Raw genomic sequence first — 23349 nt, 5'->3', positions numbered from 1 at the left:
CCTGGAAGGAGGCAGTTCCCATCATTTATCCTTTTTAACTTCAGTGGTGCTCAGCAACAATTATGAATGCAGTGCTGTACAAGCCATTACAAATGTGCTGTTAAACAAATTCTTATTTTGGAATTTTTGCTAGTGAGGGCTATGATGCCTACTCTGATAATGTGAGATAAATCTGAAGAAATAATGGAAGATGAGGAGCACAACTGCTAGAGCACTTTGGTATATACCCTGAATTTTGGACTGTGGGGGAATGCATTGTTTCAATAAGCTAAGATGAAATTTCAGAATCTCAGGCAGCCGACACAGTGATTGATTCAAAATATCGGTGCGAATAAACTAGCTTGTTTCAAACCCTCATACATATCTGGAAAGCTTTGGAACAGAAAATAAGTTTATTTCAGCAGTGATGGGCAATATAAATAAAAGGAGAAGTAGAAGGACAAGAGGAACTTATTTCTCTCTCTTTTGGAAAAAATTTTCTGTTATTACTCATTTTTCTACAACAAATATGGGTGACTGCCAGAGCTTGAGGCCATAGGAGGCAATGGAGAAAATCAGCGAATGTTGGGGTAGGAAGAGAACTGCCTCTCCAGTAGCCCGTACAGGTACAGTAAGTGTAGAAATCTGCTTTTCTGTTTTTGCACAGACACATAGTTCTGATCTATGTGTTCTTGAAGATGAACTTAGGATCTGAGCTTACAGGCTCACTGCCGGAAGGGCCTCTCAGCCCGCTCTGGAAGGCAGCATTGGGCTGGCCCTCATCAAGCTGCACAAACACTGCCCTCTGCGTCTTCTCAAAGCCAGAGAAAGGTCAGGCAGGCATGTCCATGCTTCTTCTTCCTCACTGCACGGGACATCACTTCCAGGAAAGTAGAGAAATATCTGACATTTTTCTGAACTATCTAGAATATTTTTCTTTTATATAAAAAATCATGACAATTTTCTAGATTTAATCACCAAATTAAGTACATTTTCCGGAGTTTCCCTAATTTGCTTTCAGAAACAGCAACTGACATTTCTCTAAAAAAAAAAAAAAATAAAGGGGGGGGGGGCGTGAGGAGGGAAAAGAGAGGAAAAAGAAAACCATCCCTGAGCTGACAGAATGCAACAGTAGGAGGCAAGTATTCAGCTGGCAGTTACTTACTTCCTGGCATGCAATTTTAATTAAGGAGTCAGCATGTCTGCTACACAAGCCTACAGGAGGCAGTAACTAAAAATGACTCGAAAAATGTCCATGGATAAAAAGGTAGGAGAAAGAAACAATGACACTGTATTTCAGGAGGCTAATTGAATATGTTTATTCCTACTTTTGTCTATGTAAGTCCTACCAGCAAAGGGAAAGCAGGCAGAAAGGGCTGTATAAAGAATGCAGAGCAGTATCTATTTGCAGTGTATAGTCAGAGGTCCTTTACTGATCCAAGGTAATTCAAAGACAGCGTTTATTTCTTCAGGTAAGTGGACATTTGCACCAGTTTTCACACTTGTGCAATGAGGTTTTGTCTTTCTTTTTATGCTAGGAACATTCCCTTCACAGCAGCTATGCCTTTCACTGAGCGGTTAAACTGCTCTGTGCATAGGAAGCAGAAGTGACCTGCTCAGGACTCACATTCTGAGGTATCAATTCATGTTTTCAAACGGAAGCCAGGCCAGAAGTCTTCTTTTCTTTAGACCATAGATATAGTGATTACCTAGCCAAGTAAATCCACAAGGATATTGCTTTAAATCATCTTTAATAAATTTTCATAAATACATTTTTTTCTCCTGGTATGATGAATCTTTCTTCTCTCCACAGAGTCAGTCACCAGGACATAAAGGCTGATTCATATCCTGTACTTTCAACAATCATTATTAATCATACAAACATCTTTCCAAAGAGGTACTGCAAAATCTTCCATTGAAATCTCACTATTGGCCGATACTTTCTCCACTGGCAGAATATTCAAATGTAGCACTGAGAAATAAAAAGGAGGGAGTTCATGAACCTGCCTTGTTTTATATCTATACACATCAATCTGAAGGGGCTGGAACTAAAAATAATTTGTGAAAGAAAAGCAAATTAGTATGAGATGACTTAAAATTAGAGTTATGGACTCTGTGGAGAAAATAACTGGTCAGCTAGTCTCAGTCTTCCTGTCCTAGTGTCACTTCTGCTTATTAAGAGCTCTTTGGCTAGTAAGTACGTAATTTATGCTTATGATTAAATAAATTGCAGGGTGAATGTTAGAGTAGTACTATGAAATCAGATGAAAGGATCAAAAAAGTATTTCAAACTCTTTTTTGTTGGTTTTAAAAATGCCATTTAACAGGCTCAGTATGGGTTTTACGAATATTTCTGAGCGGATGTAACTTGAGATGAAATGTTGATCAATCAGTAATGCATTTCTCCCTCCTTCTGTTTAAGTGCCTTTCTGAATCGGAATTTGGGTAGTGTTCAGAACAAGATGAGACCACGGTGTGAGTTTGTAGATTGTCTGTCTGTTCCATTTCTCTGCAGCCCCAGAGAATAGATCAGAAAGATTCTAATGTCAATACTTAAGATTTTGATGTCTTGCTCATATGAACAAAATTTGTGAGAAAGCTTGTTTTTTTCTTTTCCTTTTGTTTTAAGCTAAGCTATGGGGAGAAATTTTCTTTTCCCTTTACTGAGCATAAGAAAAATATCCTTGATATTTTTTTCTCATAACTCTGAGAAATCCAGACACAGACTAGAATAGCCTGAAGATTTCTATAATTTGAACCAACTGACAATATTCTCTTAAGGAGCTATAGGCTTCCTGAAAATTGCCATAGTTTATTCGCTGTCAGTTGCTTCTCCTACCTGTCTTAAACTACAAAATGCCCTGAAGGAATTGCAGAAAGGGAAGTATAAAGAAATAGTAATGAGGTCTGTATCACTGAGGAATCTCCAAGAGAGTAATTGCAGAGAAAAAATGGAGAAGAAAATATGAAGTAGCCATAGGGCTGTTAAGTTTTTCTACCAAACACTGTAATGCACTTTTGTATCTATGGGCCAGGCCTTGCATAGCCTAGCCGCTCTGTACACCTTCCTCTACTGATGAGGGACTTTGGATTGATGGCATTTGTCACCAGGTTTAACCAGTTGATACTTATTTTCTTTTTATGATAGGTTGATGGGCTATTTTAAAGCAGTCTAAACTTTTAGCCATCGTAATGTTAATCACCTTAGCTGAAATATCCTCTTGCTGGTCTTCCTCCTCCCTTGAGAATGGAAGAAGACATTTCAGAAGGCTGAAGTTGTGCTCTTTAGAGTAGGTGTCTAAGTCAGATGAATCTTCTGGTGGCAGCTCTCTCTCTCAACTAGAAAGAGATTCTAGACAACTGGATTAATTGAAACACCTGCACTGTAGTTGGCTAAAACTTGATGATTAGGTTTTCATTAAGAGAAAAAATATTTCATTACCATTTCAATACCAGACTTTTAAATGTCTCAGCTTCTTCTTTAGCCCTTCCTTTTGCTTGGTGGATCTCAGATATTAATTTCCTTTGAATGATAATTGTGGCTTTAAAGGGGAAGCATTTATTCCATGTACATAAAGAAGGGGCAAGTGTCCAAAAGAGGTTACAAAACTGCTTGTATTAAACTTAAGTAAAACCAATAGCAAGCCTATAGCCTCTCCTTATCATTTTACACGAAAACATGAAAAAGTTTTTTACAAGAAATATAGCTACCTTCAGGCAATTTTAATTTGCAGCAGCAGAACCAGTTCCACTGATCACCATATTGCACACAGCATGGCTCCCGGCTGCATGGCAGGGATAATATTTTCCTATGGATGAAATGCTTTTGATTAATTTACTTGTGATTGAAAGCTCAAGTTGACTTCTACAGGCATTACAACTAAAGCTGTAGAGCATAGTCACACCCCAGTTATGTAAATACATGTTCATATATATGCTCATTTATTGCATATAATCAGCAGATGCTCATTGCTAATGCTTCTTCCTGCCAAAGGCTGTAGGAAGCAACCCATAAGAGGACAGAGGAGAAGACCTGTCTCCTCCATGCTCCCAGTTGTTCCCCATGGCTCTGCTGAGGTGTACAGAGGAGAGAAAAGCTGGGAAAGGGAAGAGAGTCCTAATCTTGTGACATTAGGTACGGGGAGAGGCGGCTGAGAAAGAACAGAAAATCAGTAAGAGCTTTGGGGAATATGAAACAAGAGCTGACTGCTCTCTCTGAGGCAGGACCTGTAAGACTGCACTGGGAAGGCTGCTGGAGCCTAGAAAAAGGAAGAGCACTACATTAAATTCCTCACTGGTGACAGACCTCTAAAAGAGTCCAGAGAATAGTTCCCAGTAGTCTATTTCTGAATATATTGATTTTTATTTTTTTTTTAAGCATAGCCACAATATTCATTAAATTGTGGGGGGGGAATAATCCTTTGCAAACATCAACAGCCTTTTGAAGTTTTTGAATGAAAAAGTAATCTGAATTTTTAAATTTATAAAGGGTATAGTGAATGTGCAGAAGTCATTCATTCCTCTTGCACATCTGGGTGACAAAAGTGTCACCTTTACCTCCAGTTCGAATGACCTACTGGAATATCTTTTCCAAGGATATTTCATGATTTTTCATGAACTCCCCTGTTTATTTCAAAATGTTTTCCAAATTCCCTACCATGAATCATATTAATTTCTGGGGTGTATAGCAGAAACCCATTGCTCCCTCTGAACCCAGCTCATTAAATATTTAATTATTAATTCAGAAAAAATAGTATGTTATTTGTACAAAGTGTGCAAGCAACCCAGAGGCTGGCTAGGAACAGAGGCAAAATCAAAACACAAAGGAGGGACAAAGAATCAAAGTGGGAAAACAAGAGAATCATTGCTTCTGGCCATCATTTTTCAAGTTACACTTTTTAGACTAAGATTTGAAGAAATATTAACACAATTTCCCCCTGTACATAAGTAGCTCTATGACTGTGAGAAAAATAAAAGCAGCTAAGAGAGCCCAAAAATGTTTTATGCTGGGCAGATGGTCCATAAGTCTAAAAATGTCACCACTGCTACCGAAAGAGAATATTGTCTATTTACAGGTACTGCTAGTATAGAGGATTATTATTTTTTTTTAACATTCATCTCGTCAGGCAGTTGGCTCCCCTGCAGGACAGGTGAAATTTTAAGGCACAAATATCATGATCTTCAGAGAAAATCTACTCATTATAAATAGAAAGGAAAACACTTGGATGGATTCCCAAGTATGATGAACAAATTAAGATACTCTCAGGTATATCTAATTTACGTTATCTGTAAATTCTAATTGCAGCATTAAAAGCTCAATGGATTTAATCTTACAAGGTATCACTGGCCTTGGTCCAGTAAAGCACTTACACATCATTTAATTTTAAGGACATGATGCCCTGGTTTCGTGCCAAAATACCCAGCAGCTTGTTGGAATGAACCAGTGATAAGCATTTTAAAAAGACCTGCAACAAATATTGCCTTGCTACTTCTTGAAGAAACCCATATGTAGCTGATTCAAATACATTATCTTACCTATATGTATTGAAAATGCACCTAGAAAATTTCTTTCTTTTCTAGTTTTTCAATGATTGACCTATTCAGCAGATCTGTTGCTGTCTTTGCAGTTTAATAGTCAGCTAAATAGTAACACCCTTCTTTTGAAGCTGCATTTGATAACGAGAAGAGAATGAAAAGGAGTGCTAATGTGCATTTCTGTGATGTCAGTTTTTCCTTGCTGCTCATGCTGAAATATAGCTATATCTTGCTAGATTGGAATTCCTGGAGATTCTGTCTGTGAATATGTGTTTAATTCTTTCACCTTGTTATGAACATGTTGTTAAATTTTCACATCTGTCATTTGCTCATCATAAATGCAAGAAGCTCTTCCCTCCACACACACTCTTTTTGAAGTAAAAGGATATTTTGCTCATCAAGGTCCAATTCAAATGACTAGAATAACAACAAAAATGCACTCTAACACAACATTTTAATTTATGTCCAGAAAACTCATAATTTAGAATATCCACCTTTAAATGGACATTGAGAATGAAAGGTCCATGCAATTTTATATATGCTTTTCCATGGAGAAGTGGACTGTAAGTGTTACCTCTATTGAAGGGCAAACTCCTTTCTCCAGACTCTATGAGGGCAGACAGAAGAGGACAGATTGTTTGATTAGAGGTGACCTTTTGACTTTAAATTCTGTAAGTCACCTTAATAGTGTTTCCATTTAGTGGCTGACCACATAGCAGAATCTTAAATTCTTGGAGAGTAGCAAGTCTCCCTGCTGTACAAAGACATTGGCTTGTCATGAAATGAGACTTTTCATTTAAACTGTATTCTGAGGCACATTCACAAAGCTCTGTCTTTCTTGGCCACCTATGAGACCCTTTCAGACAGTTATTTTTGCAGTGGCTAATTTCTCTTGGTACTATGCCTTCCAGAGATGTTTCAAGAAGACAGTATCTTAAATAGGTCATAACTCACTCTTTTGATCTCCACATGCTAGCACTCCCGTCTATATGGGGGATTTGTCCTCACACCAGCTGATGTGGCCATAGGCCACAGCAGTGGAAAAGCAGAGATGACCAAATAAACAGTGATTAGAGCTGCTGGAAATTTGGAATTTGTTAAATGCCTGGAACTTTTATGTACAGAAGCTTGGCTTAGTCTTATGTGGGAAATAAATCGAAATGGTAGAAATTTCCTGCAAATCAGAAAATGTCTCTGAAAAGAATATCTTCTGGAAGCACCCTAGCATTCTTTTTCTAAATTGAATGTTTCCTTTAGAGTCTAGAAGCCTTTAGCTTCTGTCCTTCAGCCCCTTCTTGCTGTCTTGTGGGCATTTGTACAAGCAGGTCCAAACTTATTCCAGCCTTCTGAGGGACCTTTGGATAATCACCTTCTCTTTTGCAGACGTATGTGAACATTTCTTTCAAGCTAAAAGGAGGGAGATAATGCAGAGGAGAGGATTGTTTTTATTGAAAGTAGATGGAAAATTCAACCAGCTAGGAAATCAGCCAGTGAAGAAGCTTACATGATTCTCTATATTAGGTACTAAAGGAGAATTTGAGGTTTTCTTTATCTATCAGCATGGTATAATGAGGTCAAGGAATCGTGCTTGGGTGGTCGCTACTCTTTCAATAGGTGGCTATTTATTTCAGTTACAGGTGGTTCTCAGCCTGAGAAACAGTTAACCTTAGCTGACTTTGATATTGCTAGACCTGTCATAGACGGTATGCAGTATCCTCACATCATCCTTAGCAAAAGTCTAGCGTGAGTTTCTTTAAGGCAATGCAAGCACTTTTCTTCCTCTTTTTGAGAGGAACAATAATCAGTATACAAGTCAGCTCTGAGCAGATGGTATATCATATTTCTTTACAACCACATACTTATAGGGTCCATCACAGTGTCACAGTATACATATGAGTTTTGTAAGCAACTTCACATAAATCAGTCTCATGGTCAGGTCATCTAGAGCCTTTTTACATGATTGAATAATTGGGCTGAGGCATACAAGTCTCTCTTCCCTGACCAGATAGGTACATTAGTATTTGTTGTTGGTGCAATATTCAGTAGTGAGTGGTTAATAATGGTGACCTACTTATGTGGAATGAAGCCATAGCATTTTGAGCTAGGCTTGGACAGTGCTGCATCTTTGTTTCTAATTTCTCAGTCTGTTTGAGCCATGCCTTTCCTCTCAGTAATGTCTGGCTTTGACGTTTTTCCAGATATGGGGTGCTTTTGACCAGCTTAATGAGCAAAAGTTGCCTCGTGTACTGTTGAAGAGCTTCCACATGCCATCCTGAAGCTGAGTGTATTTCACTGAAACTGGAGAGTGATGTGGTATACTGACTTATGTTATCCCAACAGGGAAGAATTTATATTTTATGCATAGATTTAACAGAAAAATGCAGTGAAAGTGTCAACACACCATGCACCTTCTCATAAGTTCATAAATGTCAGATATATATCCTTCTCTTCAATGGATTTCTTCTTTGTAATTACAAAAATATATTAATTCTAATTATAACAATACTGAGAAATTTCTTTTGAATTCCAACAATCTCCATAGAAGAAAGTGAAAGAATTTTTTTTTCCATTATCTGCAATAGAGTTGAGAGAGCTAGAAAACTAAAGGACAGGAAGGCTGAGATACTTCTGAGCATGAGGTAGCTGCACAACGGTGAAGACAAGGAAGAGAAGCCTGTGTCTCCTACCTCAGTGTCCTCTTTTAGCCAGTACACTGAAGTGCTGTACATGAACTCTTTCCTAGGGAGAGTTGAGTGGTGAGTACCATCTTGTTACATGAATATGATTTATTATTTGGTCACAAATCCAATAAACATTTTCTGACGTGGAATATATTCATACCTGAGTGTATAAGTTTTCATGTTCTTATTACTTAACTGTGATTAGCTGAGGCAATGCCAACTGAAAAAAACAATCTTATTGGCAGCTGACCACTGTTTTCTGAATATAGATTTTGAATTTGAAATATATAAATTTGAACACACAATTTTGAATTTGAAAACAGTCTAAAACAAAAAAAAAACACTCTTATTTTCTTGTGTTTTTTTTTTTAATTGCTACCTGCAGTGCAATTAGGGGTATAGGTCATTTATAAATCCAAGGTTAAATTCCATTACCTGTAATAAAAATAAGAGGGAAATGAGCTAGAAGAATTGGAAATACCAGCAAGGTAAAGCACAAGGACCGTAATAGATTTGCTGAACTTTATTCTTGAGATGCATTAGTAGTTGTTATAATGCTGTGAATGCTCCTTTAAATAATTTAGATGCTGTTGCTTGCTTCTTGGAGGCACTTCATCAAGGTTCTGTGAAGCCAGCAAAGCATGGATAAATATGGAAACTCCTCAGAAATAAAATAGACACAATTATTTTAGGTGGATTACCTTTAAGTTTCTGCTCAGCTGTTTAAAGAACTTCCAATGTGCTCCCAAATAATTAGTTCAATAACGATGTGTGTTCTGAAGCAGAAAAATATGAAATGAAGAGAAAAGCCTTTTTAGACGTAGCTTTGCACTGAGACTATATTTCCTCTATTTTCATTTCAGTAAATGACAGGTGGCCTAAGGAGAAAGCAAATAAGTAAAGTAAAGCCATAGCTTAAACCGCATCATTGCCATATGTGAAGTTAAAAAAAAAAAAAAAACAGGGCAGAATTTAAAGTAAAATTTTGAAAAGTCTCTAATTAAACTTTGAAGAGTAACTCCTTTTTTCACAGGCAAACTGAGTTTAAGTAGCTCTTGTCTCCTTTGAACAATTAGTGATATAGCATGTCCATTCCATTATCTTGCATGTGTAAGGAATGGATTCATAAGGGGGGGACCTCAGTGAATCTAACATGTGGGTTCCAAGGGCTTTTGCAACGACAGGGTCCTGAAGTCTCTTGGAATCTAAATATCCGACAAAGCCTACATTTCTGCTGCTAGTCATGCACAGAACCACCAAGCTGAGCAGAAGCCGTGAACGAAGACTGCTAACTGGTTCATATGGTCAGACCCTGCCACAGCAGTGAGCAGGAGACGCTGCTCTCTTTCCCCATGGTTCAGATTCTCACCTGAAAGGTGAGTGCTCTTGCTTGATTTCAAGATTTCAGACCTGGGAGTCTACTCTTAGCTTATAGGTCTTCTATAGGTCTACCCTAGTCTTCTAGGGTATTCTGAAGAGGTTATCTGCCCCTTCTGAGGTCCTTGTACTTTGGGCTAAATAATCAAATACTAATTGGAGCAGTGACTATGAGTAGAGTCTCCAGAGGCAGTGTTTGAGCCTGCATACTGTTCTCACTGTCTCTCTGCACTGCAGTAAGTCCTTAAATGTTCTGCAAGAAGTGGAATAGCCTGAGCAAACAGCATTTGAAGAGCTGCAGCTCAGTATAGCTTATTGCATAGCACCACATAGGCACATAGGTTTTGCAGGTGGAAGCTCTCGGTTCAACTCAGAAGAGGGAGTAAAGCCCAGGTTTCTGACCTCTTCTGTAAGGTCTCTGACTAGGCAGAATCTCCCCATTCTGTGAACAGTGAAGGACTGATCCGACTCAAATGCCTAACTTCAATAACTGTGGTCACTGCTGAGAACAGATTTGTGAAGGACACCTTTAGGTCTGAGCAAAGTGTAGACATCACTCAGGTGTGGCTATGTTTTCAAGATACATATTATCTAATTTACATTCTCCTTTGAGAGGTGGCCCCTACGAGCCCTTTATCTATCTTTTCAGAACTCTCCCTGGCCAATATGCAAAATAAAAGTAGGGAAGGACATAAAAGGTGAGATGAAAAATTGTTTAACAAACGTATTAGAAGGAACATAAAGGAGGACTAGGCTAGCAACTAGCAATGACACAGAGAAGTTGAAATGTCCAGTGCTTTTATTTTTGTTGTAATTTTCATACAAAAGGTCAGTTGTGACCAGATGCTCAGTAAAAGGAAACTTATTAAGGGTATAGGAATCAGGCCGGAACAGGAAAAGAAAAGGTGAAAGAACATTTAGATAGGAAAGAGGTATTCTAATCAGTGACAACTGATTAAATTTGCCCTCTTCAGTATTTAAGGAATTTATCTGAAACAATTTCTGAATACTTAGCACATGGTTTTGAGACCTCATGGCAGATGGTGATGTCTGCCAGGAGCAAAAAAAGGTCGACTAAACATGTCAGACTCACTTTGACATCCAGAAAGCTACTGAAACAAGTAATTAAATAATCAATTTTAAACATTAGAGGATAATAAATTGATAAGAAACAGCTACACCAATTTGTCAAGAGCAAGTCGTGTCAAAGAAACTAATTTCCTTCTTTGACTACCCAATGATTTTAACTGGTCTAGTGGAAGGGGAAGAAATTAAAGTTATGTATCTTGATTTTAGAAAGTCTTTCATTCCATGACATTCTCCTAAGCAAATTAAAGAGATATGACCTACATGAAAAGTGTATATTGCACGCGTACATCTGAATTCAAAATTTGTATTCAGAAAATAGTGGTCAGCTGCCAAATAACTGGAAGGATCTATCAAGTAGGTTACCTAGAAGGATGTCCTGGTTCCAGAAACATTAGTTTCATCTGTGATTTAGATCACGTATAACAGAATGCTATAGTAAAATCTGCTGGTAACACTTATGTATTATGGGTTGTGAGCACTTTGGAGACAGGTTTAGAATCCAGAACTGGCTTGCTAAATTGGATAAAGGCTCGGAAATCAAAAATATTCCTTCAGTTATGATAAGTGCAGAGACCTGTGTTTAAGAAGGTGATACCAAATGCACAAATACAAAATGGGAGCTACGTATCTCGGCAGCAGGAGGGTAGAAAAAGTTCAAGTTCTATAGCAAGTCACAAACAGAGCAAGATGTTCTCCCAAAAGGCAAAAAAAAAAAAAAAAGTAAACTTCACTTTGGGGTACATGAACAGAAATTTGAGGTTTAAAATAATAAAAGTAATAATTCTTTTGTATACAGAACTAATGGGGCCTTAGCTGACCTTATTTAACTACGTATATTAATGGTATCCACAGAGAGGGCGCCACTGCTCAGGAGGGATGCGACCATACTGCAAAGTGTCCAGAGGAGGATATAGAAATGATAAAATGTTTAGAAACTAATTATTATAAGGTGGAAAGAACTAAGGTGATTTAGCAATGCAAAACAGTTGAAGCTGAAAGACCCACCAGCCAGACATCCTACTGAAAGATTTCCTGTATCAGTTAAATACCTGCATTTTGCTTGAGAAGCATATGCCTTTTCCCATATTTTTGTGGTAATTCTTCTGGATGTCCGGGACCTCAGGCTACTGAATTTCAAAAAGGAGTTACTGTCACCATACACAGATAATTACATATGCCGTACAGCTCAATCAGACTCACTCACCGTGTGTGAAATGCTTTGTCTCTCTGTCTTGATTTCTCTACCCATGACTGGCCATTAAGATTGTGTCCAGGAATATAAGGAAGATAGCTTATTTTTTAGTCTAGAAATCAGAAGTCTGAGTAAGGGACGAGATGGTAGCCCTAAGTATATGTATAAAAAATAACCCTATAGTTAGTTATAGACAGTGATCAATCGGTCTGTGTGTCCTCTGAGGCTAGCTGAGATGTGATTAATTTATATAAGGAAGATTTAGGTTGCAAAACAGGAGTAAGAATTTGTATTACACAGCTTTCTGCAATGTGTTATCCAAAGTCTACTTTGTTGAATGATTCAGTAGATGAACTTGGAAATTAGCTGAAAGTAGATCTCTTTACTCATTAGCTATTAATTTCTAACTGGAGTGGTACCTCCTTAGGTTAGTAGTAGCATTATCAGCTGTAAACAGTAATACGTTAACCAAATTCAAATTATTTAATTATTTTACTGCACTTTTTGCATTTACAAGTATTGTTAGTACAATTTCATTGTTGTCTTGGCTATAATCAAAGCGACAAAGAAATATTTCCCTTTGGATTTGTCGTAATAAGTAGCTGCAAAAACATTTTGCTATTTCTATGCTTTGAGGTCTTAATAACTGCAGGAAAAAAGAACAAAAAAAGCCCAAACCAATTCCTCATTCCAATAAATCTTTAGCTAGTTTCACAATTAAGAAAGTAGACAATATAATGCTGGCAATGTATTTGCTTGGTCCTGCTGAGATGCATGATTTTATCTTAGGGGAGTGTGTGTCCTGGGAAACAGTTCTATTTAATTTGCACCCATAATCAAGTGATGTGATTTTATTTATATAGGAAAAATTTATGAATTTTATTTAAAAGTGGATTTCAGCAAAATGTGGCTCATAACCTTAGGTAATCACATTGAGAGGGCTTACAGCAGTGATGAAATTGATTCATTTGAATTCAGTCTCTCAAAACTTTCATTTGCTTTGCTAACCTAAAAGATTCACCAAACTACAATAGCTAGTAGTGATTAGCCCTACTGTTTTTTTTTTTTTTTTTTCTGCTAGCTACTCATCATGACAATGTCCCAGTGGTTTCAAATCAGACATAGCCTGGCATTTCTCGGACATGGACGAGGATAAGACCCAAGAAGTGCTTAGGGGACTTTTATTCTGGAACTCATTCCAGATGTTGAATCAGATTGAGGACTGTCACCAGAGTACTTATGCCTTCTTGGACGGCAAGGTGCTTGTAGTGACATCCTGTGCTTTGCCAGCTTTGAAGGAGAATTAGCGAGACTATGGAAGTTATCATCTCCTATTAACTAGGAAAGGGTTTAGAGTTCCTGTGATTTAGCCCAGTCTTGACTGTGAAGCAGAAGCAGAAGATTCCCATATTCTTCTCAACTTCATATTACAGCTTTCATTGACCATATCAGTATCATGCATAACATGGTCCATCTTATGCATGTAGTCTATAAAATCATTCTGGAGGTGCAGTAAGACTAAGAGTGCGGGTATAAGTGGCTGCAGGATGGCGCTGGGAAGTTTGGCTCAGATCGCAAGCCTTTAGTCATAATCCAATATTGAATGAAGTGGACCCCACACCTAAGAATTTCAAGAGTAGTGCTTAAAAATATCACTTATGAGATATTGCCTAAAACACAAAAATTATAATTGCTACATTGAAATTATGCAGTGCCACCAGGAAAGGGTTAACGACTGATTGGAACTGAAGAATTGTTCATAATGGGCACAAAACTCCATCTGCTTTCACAGTATGAGCAGGAAAAATTATGGTACTATCTATACCATCCATTTCCTTTTCCTCTGATGCATTATAATAGCATCTAAAGAAAGTACTAGCCGGCACGTGGTTTTCTATATTATGCAAACTGAACTTTTCAAGTCCATGAAGGATGTTAGCAAAAGGTGTTAGTCTTGTACACTGATCATTACCAGTTTTAAAGGGTGAAAGCCTGAACTGCAAATTTTAGGTTAGCTTCTTTGTCTTTCTCTCTCTACCTGTCTCTGTTCCTTCCTTTCCTTCCCTCCTCCTTCCCTTTGCCTTTTCTCTTCTCTTCTCTTTTCTTTTCTTTTCTTTTCTTTTCTTTTCTTTTCTTTTCTTTTCTTTTCTTTTCTTTTCTTTTCTTTTCTTTCTTTCCCTTCTTCATGATGATAAGCAGAGTCTTGTAAGACAACATAAAAGTGTGATAAAAGACAATTGTTCAGAGAACACATCTAGGAGAGAAGAGAATGCTTTTGTCATTTGTTAGGCACTCAAGCAAGTGCTACAGTAAACAAAAGACTTTTATCCTGTTTAGAGATACTTCTGCTGAGCCAGCAGCAAAAACTAGCAAATGTTTGTGGTTCAGTTACACATGCCTGGAGTGCTTAAGTTGTGTAGCTTTAGCAGATATGTGTGCCACTTTATGTCTGCTTCACTGGCTACATTCACGATGTGCACAGATGAAGATGGACATCAAACAGCATCAACTACAGTATCCAGGGTGAAGAACAGTATATATCAGTGATGCTTTGTGTACTGTAAAGGCTGAGTCCCTTAGCACAGTAAAGCGCAGTGAATTATGAACCCCCTGACCTAAAAGTCTAATTTCTGTATTTTAACTCAGGGTTTGAATTTCTTTTTGCATGGTTACTTACCCAAATGCCTATAGTGTACAAAATCCAGGATTCTGACTCTCTGCTTAGCTCTGTAAGCACAAAATTTCTCTCCAAAACTGTTCAGAATGATTCCTAACTCGGGCACCTCCAAATTTGTATCTGAATTAGCCCATGTCACTCCATGGGGCGTGTGGTCAAGAACTGGCTACAGCAAGGCATTCTCACCCTTGACTGCACAACATGAAAGGTTTGTCCTCCCTCCTGTTGCCGTTGAGCTGCTGTGCAGCTAGGCAAGCCATGAAGTTCATACAGAGCACAAGCAAAGCAAGCATCAGATGCCCTCTGACATCTTAGGGGGCATAAGTGGGAGAGGGCAAAAGTGCAGTTGTGGTCCCAGCTCCCTTTCTGGCTTGCACTCAGATGAGCTTCTAACATCAGGCACCAGAAACAGTAGGAGGACCCTCAGCCTTTCCCTCACAGCCATGAGATTATAGCTACCCTTCTGGGGCTCACCGATTTTGTTTTCTTGGCTATAAAGAGTCTATCAGGTGGATAACCCATCTTATAGCCTGGCAACTTTGAGCTGTGCTCCCGGAGCTAAAAGCTGCGAGTTCAAATCTTTCTGGAGCTGAGGAAGGATCACAATGGAGTTTTTCAAATTTCCTTTGTTGTTAGAGGATGTTGGAGGATGAGAAATAAAACTCTCTAAGTGAAGGAAGCGGGTTTCACAAAGATGCTATGCAGCACTCTTGGATTTATGTCCGAGAACAGAGTTTCAGGTGCACACTTCTTATCGCTTTCTTTTGGGCGTTTTAGGTGTATCAACATGCTAGCTCTTCAGTGCCTATGTGGTAACTCTATTTTTACCCTATTTTGCACAGGAGTTTTGACAACCAAATCCCACTCTTGGAGCTTGTCATCTAAGTTTCCACATGCAGCATTTGAACTTGGCAGGAGCTGAGGCCTTTTGATGAAAGACTGTCCAAAGGAAATGGCTGCAAGTGACTCTTCCAGCTGTCCTTGTGAGCCTGCCCCTGCACCCTGCCCTAAAAAGACTCTCTCCAACTGCAAGGGGCACTGAATCAGGTACTGGGCACTCAGGCATTATTTGCATAGGTATATCCATTTCTGATTTTATAATGAAGTATCAGAGAGTTAGAGACTGTGATATCTTTATGTTGTGTTTGTAGAGGACACTTAGCGGAGAGTAGTATTTTTATTTCAAGTGATTTATAAAACTAAAAGGTCTTTCTCCTCTTTCAATTCTTTTAGAGGTGATCTTTTTTGATACTAAGTAAACTTAAATTATTCTCAGCTGGCACTGAGAATACCTCAGCTTAGGTGTTGAGATATTATAGCAATCAAAAAAAAAGTTTAGGAAAAAAGTTTTTTTAAAAAAGTTTAAGAAATCTCATGTACTTTTATTAAAAGACAACCTTTCTTAACAGACCACAATCTTAGATCCTATGTTAAATTATAACTAAATATGTGCCTGACTGTACAGCATGTGGGAAATTAGTATTGTAAAAAAAAGTCATACCAGAACTAAACATCACACAGGTAAAGTAACATACAAGAGCTTCCAAGAACACTGGGCAAAAGTACCAATGAATGGCATCCACAACGATTTCAGTATATAGGCATTATAAAACATAAATCACTAAGTCAATTTTGCACACGCAAAGGACTAGGCTGATAATTTCTCAGAGCATTAATCACTGATATTTTTGATGATCCTGAGTCGTAGTAATCTGGGAATTCTTAATGCTGCACCAGATCATGTAAGAATAATTGATTAATAGCTGCAATGCAATCTGAAATCTGTGCAGATCTGACCGCTGGAGAATCTCCTAAGCACCGAGGAGCTCTGGGGTGCAGGGTGTCACCATCTGGGCAGTTGGCACCCTGGCACTGGCTGCCAAGGAGGACAAGGAGAAAGGTGCAGGAAGGGACTGGTAACAGCAGTAAAAGTTTCAGGGGTTTTCAGCAACAACACATACGACGCAACAATTTTTAAATTGTTGTAATTAATATGAGAACTGGCTTGGTATCTAAGCCTAATCAAAAAACTAGAACGATGAGGGTATAAGGCATTTTTCTTCTCTCTACCCTTTAACTACTGCACTGAAAGTTCCTTAGCCAGTCCTCAGGCTATAGGCCTGGTTATCCTTAAACTAGCAAGACCCATGAAGTAAACAAACACAGATACTTTATTTTAAAAGTATATAAAGGAATTTACACTGTGAGATTGATCTGACTGATCTGCATAGTAAAAGAATAGCGCAGAACCTTTTTCCAGGATATACTTCTTTTGTACAGTTTTGTTCTTAGCTTCTGGTAATCTGAAAGCATGTCTTCCAAAAACAAAGTAAAATATACTAAATGTAGCATAGCCTTTAAAAAGGATAACAAAGACCTCATACATCTCCCCTGCAGAAATACGTGGTAAAACCTTCATTTAACTCATCGGGAATGGGACAGTAAATAAATAGTGTGTCATAAATATTATTTACGTGCTAATATGCTAGTTTAATTAAGCTTATCTGAGAAAAAGAAAAAATATATACCTTGTATATGAACATAATGCACAAAGCAACTTACAAATAGATAATGTACTCATCATATATTAATAATCAGCTCATAAAATAATTACAGATGCATTTCTACCATTTGCCACAATATTCATGAACTCTGGACAAAGCAATGAATCTAATAGTGACATAAGAAGAGCACATTTTCTGCTTGCAATGAACACGGTGCCCTGTGCACACAGAATCAAATCCACCCAATGGGTACCTAGGCAGCCAAGGATTTTGAGCTTCTCTTTTTCCCCCATTTTAACCGTCTTGGGTGAATTCCAGTCAATATTTACCTCTGCACAGCAGAGTTCTTTATTTCAACTAAAAGTGTTCTTAAAAGCCTTAAAAATTAATTAGTAGTAATGTCAGCTTCAGTTCAAAGATTATGCCTGACTCTTCCTGAAACTTTAAGCAAAATAAGAAAAATATAAGCCCTGGTGAAACACCACCTTCCCACTACTACTATGTCATTCACTCACAACCAGTTTACATATAGGATATAATCTGTCAAGAACCTCATGCTTGCTCATTTCATTCTGTCACTAATTTATCATATTACAACAATTAAGATGCTGGTCACAGAAGTCAATTTAGTTATAAGTCTACATTTCATTTTGATAACTGCTATAAAAACATATGGCACAACAAACGACTTCAGCCGAATCGTTAGCATCTGAATTATTCTGTCAGATGCTAAAAAAAAAAAGACTTAGTTTAGGGAAATTCTGTGATGTGCATTATATAAGAAAGAGTTCGGACACAATGGTCTTTCTTACTATATTGTCAATGATTCTATGAATAAGTCAAAAAAAAAAAGAAAAGAAAAGAACAAACAGCTGAGAGTTATGCAGCACACACTGAGCTTCAGTTGTTTCCATCATGCTTGAATAATCTTGAAATTACCAACACGATCAGACAGGCGATACCTAGGATCCTTAAAGTAAGAGCTCTCTATCAGCTGGCTCCCGCTCTGTGCCTGCAAGGTCAAAGCATTGCATAGACCATGGATTCCCTGTTTCTGTGCTATACATTCCTCTGGGGAGACACAGTACAATATAATTTAAGACCTAGCTATTAAGCTACTAGTAAACTACATACTATAAAAATCCTACACACTGTATTCTGGCATTACAGAAATCGTGGCTGATGTATCAACTCTAAATAAGCACCATCAGAAATAAATATAAACCATCTAATCCAAGAACAAAAGATTGTTCTGGAGTAGGAAAAAAATGTGTACTGTCTATCTGTAAAAGACAGATTAATGTTTACATCTGCCATAAAGGTACCCTATAGGGTGATCCTGGCTAAACACCTACAGCTTCGATTCAGATTAACAACTGAACTTTCTTTACAAATTGCCACAGGTTTCCCCAATATATTGAAAGAAGAACGTTGTAGTTCTTACTATGAAAACATGTAATAGCAACATAAAACATCTCTATTTAAAGATATCTTTGAACTGCAAACGTCCTTTCTGATTACATTGCACTTTTCGTGTTTCTACCATTAGTAGGGCCTAGAAACCTTAAACTGTCACCTGCCCTGTAGAGAGCATGCACTTCCTGTGAAGAAGCACTACAATCTTGATTGATAGATTAAGCGTTAAATCTTCAGCACTTTATCTGGTGCTTTAATTCATCACGAGGATATGTCTCTAGTTTTGCCAGAGAAGTTTCATTCAGTGAGGTCCTGTAAGGAGGTAGGCTTTAAAGAAATATTTGAGTAGAATTACAATTCTCCTTCCAGATTACAAGATGCTTAACAGATAAAGTGCTGCGTAAGTGGCCATGCTGCTCTCCTCAGCTTTTTGCACATTTTTGACAGGTCTGTAAACTGTATGTTCAAGACAATCCCCAACCTGATCTTTTGTTTGTGACCAACATCATTTCAAACAGCATTTGAATCTATAAAATAGAAAACCAATATGTTCTTAGAGAAAACCCAAATGTCATTATAGATAATAATAACAATAGTTATTTGAAATAATAGAAACTAAACATCATGATTCCACTACCCTAAGAACAGGGCAAACTGCCAGAGATAATGGCAATACACAGATTACATGGCTATTCACAAATGTTCCTTCATAACATGAAGATACAAAAATTCAGACTAGCCGAACTAGATTAGAAACGTGCTCTAACTTGATGATACTTGGAAAGTCTAGCGTTCTTCCTGATTAGATCCTCAGACCAGATCATCAGTCTCTGGGACTGTGAAATATGGCATATACAGTGATGTGAATCCCTATTTTCAGGGTGATAAACATCATTTTAAATAACTCACCACATGACAGTGGAAAATAAAAGAATAAAATCCAATCTAAATCAACTCTTGATTTTTTTATCTTTTTTTCTTAAAGCCCGGTGTTATTTGTCGAAGAAATGATTGGTGCCCAACTTGGATAAGTATAGAGATCAAATATAGGCACTGTCCACGTCATAATTCCAAGCATAACTACAGCAACTCCGATGATGTTAATGCCCAAACCAGCTTTCACCTAAAGAAAGGGAAAAAGCAAAGCAGAGACTAATATCAGGACTCTGAAAAAAGTTTTAAAAAATGATAAAAATTAAACATTAATGTTCCAAGGTGATTATCAGAACACTTGAGGGAGTTTTGCTTAGAACTCACCATGTCCATGACAGTTAAATGACCATATGAAAATACGATGGCATTGGCTGGGTTTGCTACTGGGAGCAGGAATGCAAAGGAGGTACACAGGGTGGTAGGTATCAGAATAAAAAGTGGGTTCACGTGAATGGCTTCAGCCTGTCAGAAAGTAAAATAAAAGAGAAAGAACAGCGGTTAGGGCAGATATTTGACAAATGAAATACATCAAATGCAAACTTATTACAATAATACAAGTGAATTGAGAACTGCACTACCAGTTTAAATGGCACAAAAAACCTTTTCTGATAGCTCCTATTTAAGATTATATCAGAGGAGCAAGTGTATTTCTAATAAAGAATAGCTACTGAACTTTAGATTCACAGCTAATTTCTTTCTAATATTAGGCAAACCTGTAAAATAAAAGATTATTGCAAAGAGTGTGGACATAGTGCAAGCATTAAAAACAAAACACTGTGAGAAAGATGATAACTTTGAATTTGTAAATAATATATAGGGGGAATTCAAGTTTATAGACCAGAAGATGGTCATAGAAAGTTTCAAAGAAGAAAAAAAGAACTGAGTTTTTTGATAACAATAATGAGAAGAGAGGACAGGACTGAGAAAAGAAGGGAAGAAATGAGGAATACTTCTCATAAAGCCCTTCTATCAGGCCTCTCTTCTCTTTGGTGGTAGCTGGAATGTTACAGCTGGATATTTTTGTCCTGATGAAGCACTGTGAGAGAGCGAGCTGTCCTTTTACACAATTATTTCATTATTTTCAGATAGGAATAAGAGCTTCAATTCTTGAGCATCAAACTCTTAACTTTACAGGATTTTCAGCGTCGCCTGTAAAACTCCCCCCAGACAACTAGCTAGCCAATGCACAACACGGCACTGTTGCATGTATGGAGACTTTTTAAAGCTGCTTCTTTGACTAACTTTATTTTTACATGGGTAGTAGAGCACATTCTTGTTAAAAACAGTCTCTATTATACTCACCAAAGGAGATAGTATAGGCAAAAATATTGTAATAGTAGCTGGATTGCTAGCCACTTCTGTTACTGAAGTGACAATAAGGCATGACACCAGGATAATCAGCCACAGGGGTAATGATCCTAGAGGGGTTAATTTATTTCCTACCCAGGCAGACAGCTTTGAAACCTGCATAAGGAATATGACAACATGATTATGTTACAAAATCATTTAAAAAAATTAATAAATGATATAAAACAGGAATTTACTCATCTGTTAATTGTGATGTATTTGCGTACAACAGAAAAACTGGATATGAATTGTTTCCCATGTTCCTACCACATGCTTTACGCACATTGTTCTAATTGCCTTTGTCCTACAGGAACCCATGCAAACATTATTCTATTTATTTATATTTATTCCTTAGAGAATTTTAAGGAGATATCCTTAAAAAACTGTAATCTGCATACATTAGGGTTCACAAGCAGAGTGTGGGGCAAATCCTGACTGATTTACTTGAGTACCCAGCAGAGATCAGCATTATGGGGAAGTTACCTCAGTGAAATGGGACATTAATTATATGGCTTTGCAAACAGTGTGTCTGCACAACTCCTACCACCATCACACTTAGATTAAAACAAATAACAAACAGTAATCATCACTGTGCATAATCTTTGAAGTCAAAGAAAATTCTTTTTTTTTTAATCCTCCTTTCCGAACTTCTTGAATATTCTTCACATTTACCATATTCTGTATTGCTACAAAATGACTTGTTAAAATAAAAGAATAACCTTGAATCCACTGCATGTCTGAATTGTTCCTGGTGTGGGTCATGCTAATTGATCAGTATCTTCTATAAATTGCATTACCTCACAGCCGTCTGCCAGTGCAAACCCACCGCCAACAAGAATAGCTATTTCCCAGGGCATGCATGACTGAAATTCCTTCCAAGTAATCAGTGGAGTGTAATCAAAAACAGCTAGAAAAAAAAAAAACCAAAAACCCCATCAACGTTTAAGCAATAGATTGAAAAACATCTTGAAACAAATATCTCAAGAAATACTTTGGAAATATTCAAAGGTAAAATCTCACCATTATGATATGAATGAAGTCTTTTACATGAAAAACCTGCACTTCCTGGGACAGATCCTTAGCTAGTGTAAACTGTCACAGCTTGAAGTCTGTAGAGCTACAACAGTTTCCACCAGCGTAGCATGGGTCCCTCTCCCCTCCTTCTCTGTGTGGAAGACAGCTATAGGATATCAATATGATTAATTTATTTAATAAATCTACCCTATTTAGAGAGATTGCTGAGAAAACTCTGCTTCACACAGACTCATTTAAGTCCTGACCTTGCATTCTTTCTGAACCTCCAGATTTCACTGATTTCAGAAGCAGAGCTGAATGCATGAAGAGGTCAAACCTGAAGTTTACTTTAATCAAGATCAATTCCATTTTAAGAGGAAAAAATTAAATGAAAATAGATTCATTTACCATGTGGAATTATGTAGGTTGCCTTAAATAAGCAGTAATATTTTCAAAAAACAAAACCAACCCTGTCCCATGTAATCTGATCTAAAGCCTGTTAAAATCAACAGAAATTTGTTTCCATTGATTTCGGAGGGCTGTAGATAGCATGTTCCTACATAGCACTAGCTCTTGCTGCTTACATGGCTTACGCATCGCCATTGATTTCTAGGCCAGGCATGTTTTACAGCCCAGCAAAATATCACCCTGTATGAAGGTGATAAAGTTAGACTATGGAGTAAGAAAACAATTCCAAAAGGTTTGTAGAGCGGAATTCATCTCGATTGACCTAAAACATCTAGGTATGAACTATCACCTGAGTTCCCTTTGTAATTCATAGAGAAAAATGAGCAAGGTTGCAAAGTGATGGTTTGGATCTATTTTAGATACTCCTGTTCAGGTGCAAGTAATTTTCCCTGGATGCCATTGTTTGCACTGAAAATAAAGGCAGCCCAGTGATGGGTTTTGTTGTAGACAGATACATTATAAGCATCCAAAGAGAACGGTAAGATGCATTCCACCCTTTGCATTGCTTCTTTAACGCATCTAAGTCTTAAAGTATGCAGAAACTTCCACATCTGTTTCCCTTTGAAGACCCTTTATGCAGCATACAAAGTAACATTCAATGTTGTTCAAATTCAGAACTTTTCTGCCAATACAATGGAGCAAAATCTGGTTCTATGAATTTTAATAATCTTATTTTCTGAACTTTTCTTGAATTGTTCTATTTTTACCGTAAGTCTTCACTTATTTTGGATACTGAAATGAAACAAGTAATTTATTTTATTTATTTATTTATTTAAATCCATGGAGCTCATATTTCTTATTGCCTGAAACTTCCAAGCAGTCTTGTGCTCAAGTTTCTGGCAGTATGGATGGATGTTTAATTTAGGCTCTATAATGCACTTCCACTGTCCATCTTTTCTCTTGACTTAAAAACTTGTTGGACTTTAGTATTTAAGAACACTGTTCTAACAAATACAATGAATAATATTTATGGCTGATTCCTAAATAACTTATTGTAGTAAAATCCACATCAAAATATACTCAACTGTTTTCTCCATTTGAAGTCCTAGACAATGTTTTTGCTGGAATAATAAAGAAGAGGAGGCCAATCACTAAGGCAGTTGTTGAATCTGTAGCAAAGCCTTTATACCTAGGGAG

The 23349-nt window shown here is 37.4% G+C and overlaps 1 protein-coding gene and 1 long non-coding RNA gene across 4 annotated transcripts in view; one reads left to right on the top strand and one right to left on the bottom strand.

Moving 5' to 3' along the window:
• The first annotated feature begins 1294 nt into the window (after positions 1–1294).
• LOC138066003 (uncharacterized) overlaps positions 1295–23349 on the top strand; it is a 45995-nt gene continuing 23940 nt past the window's right edge. For both annotated transcript variants that reach the window (XR_011139112.1, XR_011139110.1), the window contains exons 1-3: positions 1295–1451; positions 8097–8270; positions 15373–15577. This is a non-coding gene — a long non-coding RNA (uncharacterized lncRNA). The remainder of the gene's footprint in view (positions 1452–8096; positions 8271–15372; positions 15578–23349) is intronic.
• SLC13A1 (solute carrier family 13 member 1) overlaps positions 15605–23349 on the bottom strand; it is a 58425-nt gene continuing 50680 nt past the window's right edge. For both annotated transcript variants that reach the window (XM_068932059.1, XM_009687344.2), the window contains 5 exons: positions 23238–23341; positions 21528–21637; positions 20686–20847; positions 19708–19845; positions 15605–19573 (listed from right to left, as the gene is read on the bottom strand). In XM_068932059.1, the coding sequence (XP_068788160.1) occupies positions 19430–19573; positions 19708–19845; positions 20686–20847; positions 21528–21637; positions 23238–23341 (658 nt within the window). In that variant the 3' untranslated portion in view covers positions 15605–19429. The remainder of the gene's footprint in view (positions 19574–19707; positions 19846–20685; positions 20848–21527; positions 21638–23237; positions 23342–23349) is intronic.

The sequence above is a fragment of the Struthio camelus genome, chromosome 1 (genome assembly GCF_040807025.1).
Source record: "Struthio camelus isolate bStrCam1 chromosome 1, bStrCam1.hap1, whole genome shotgun sequence".
NCBI lineage: Eukaryota > Metazoa > Chordata > Aves > Struthioniformes > Struthionidae > Struthio > Struthio camelus.
Note: the sequence above shows the minus strand (reverse complement) of the source record. Positions and strands in the feature narration are given on the sequence as shown.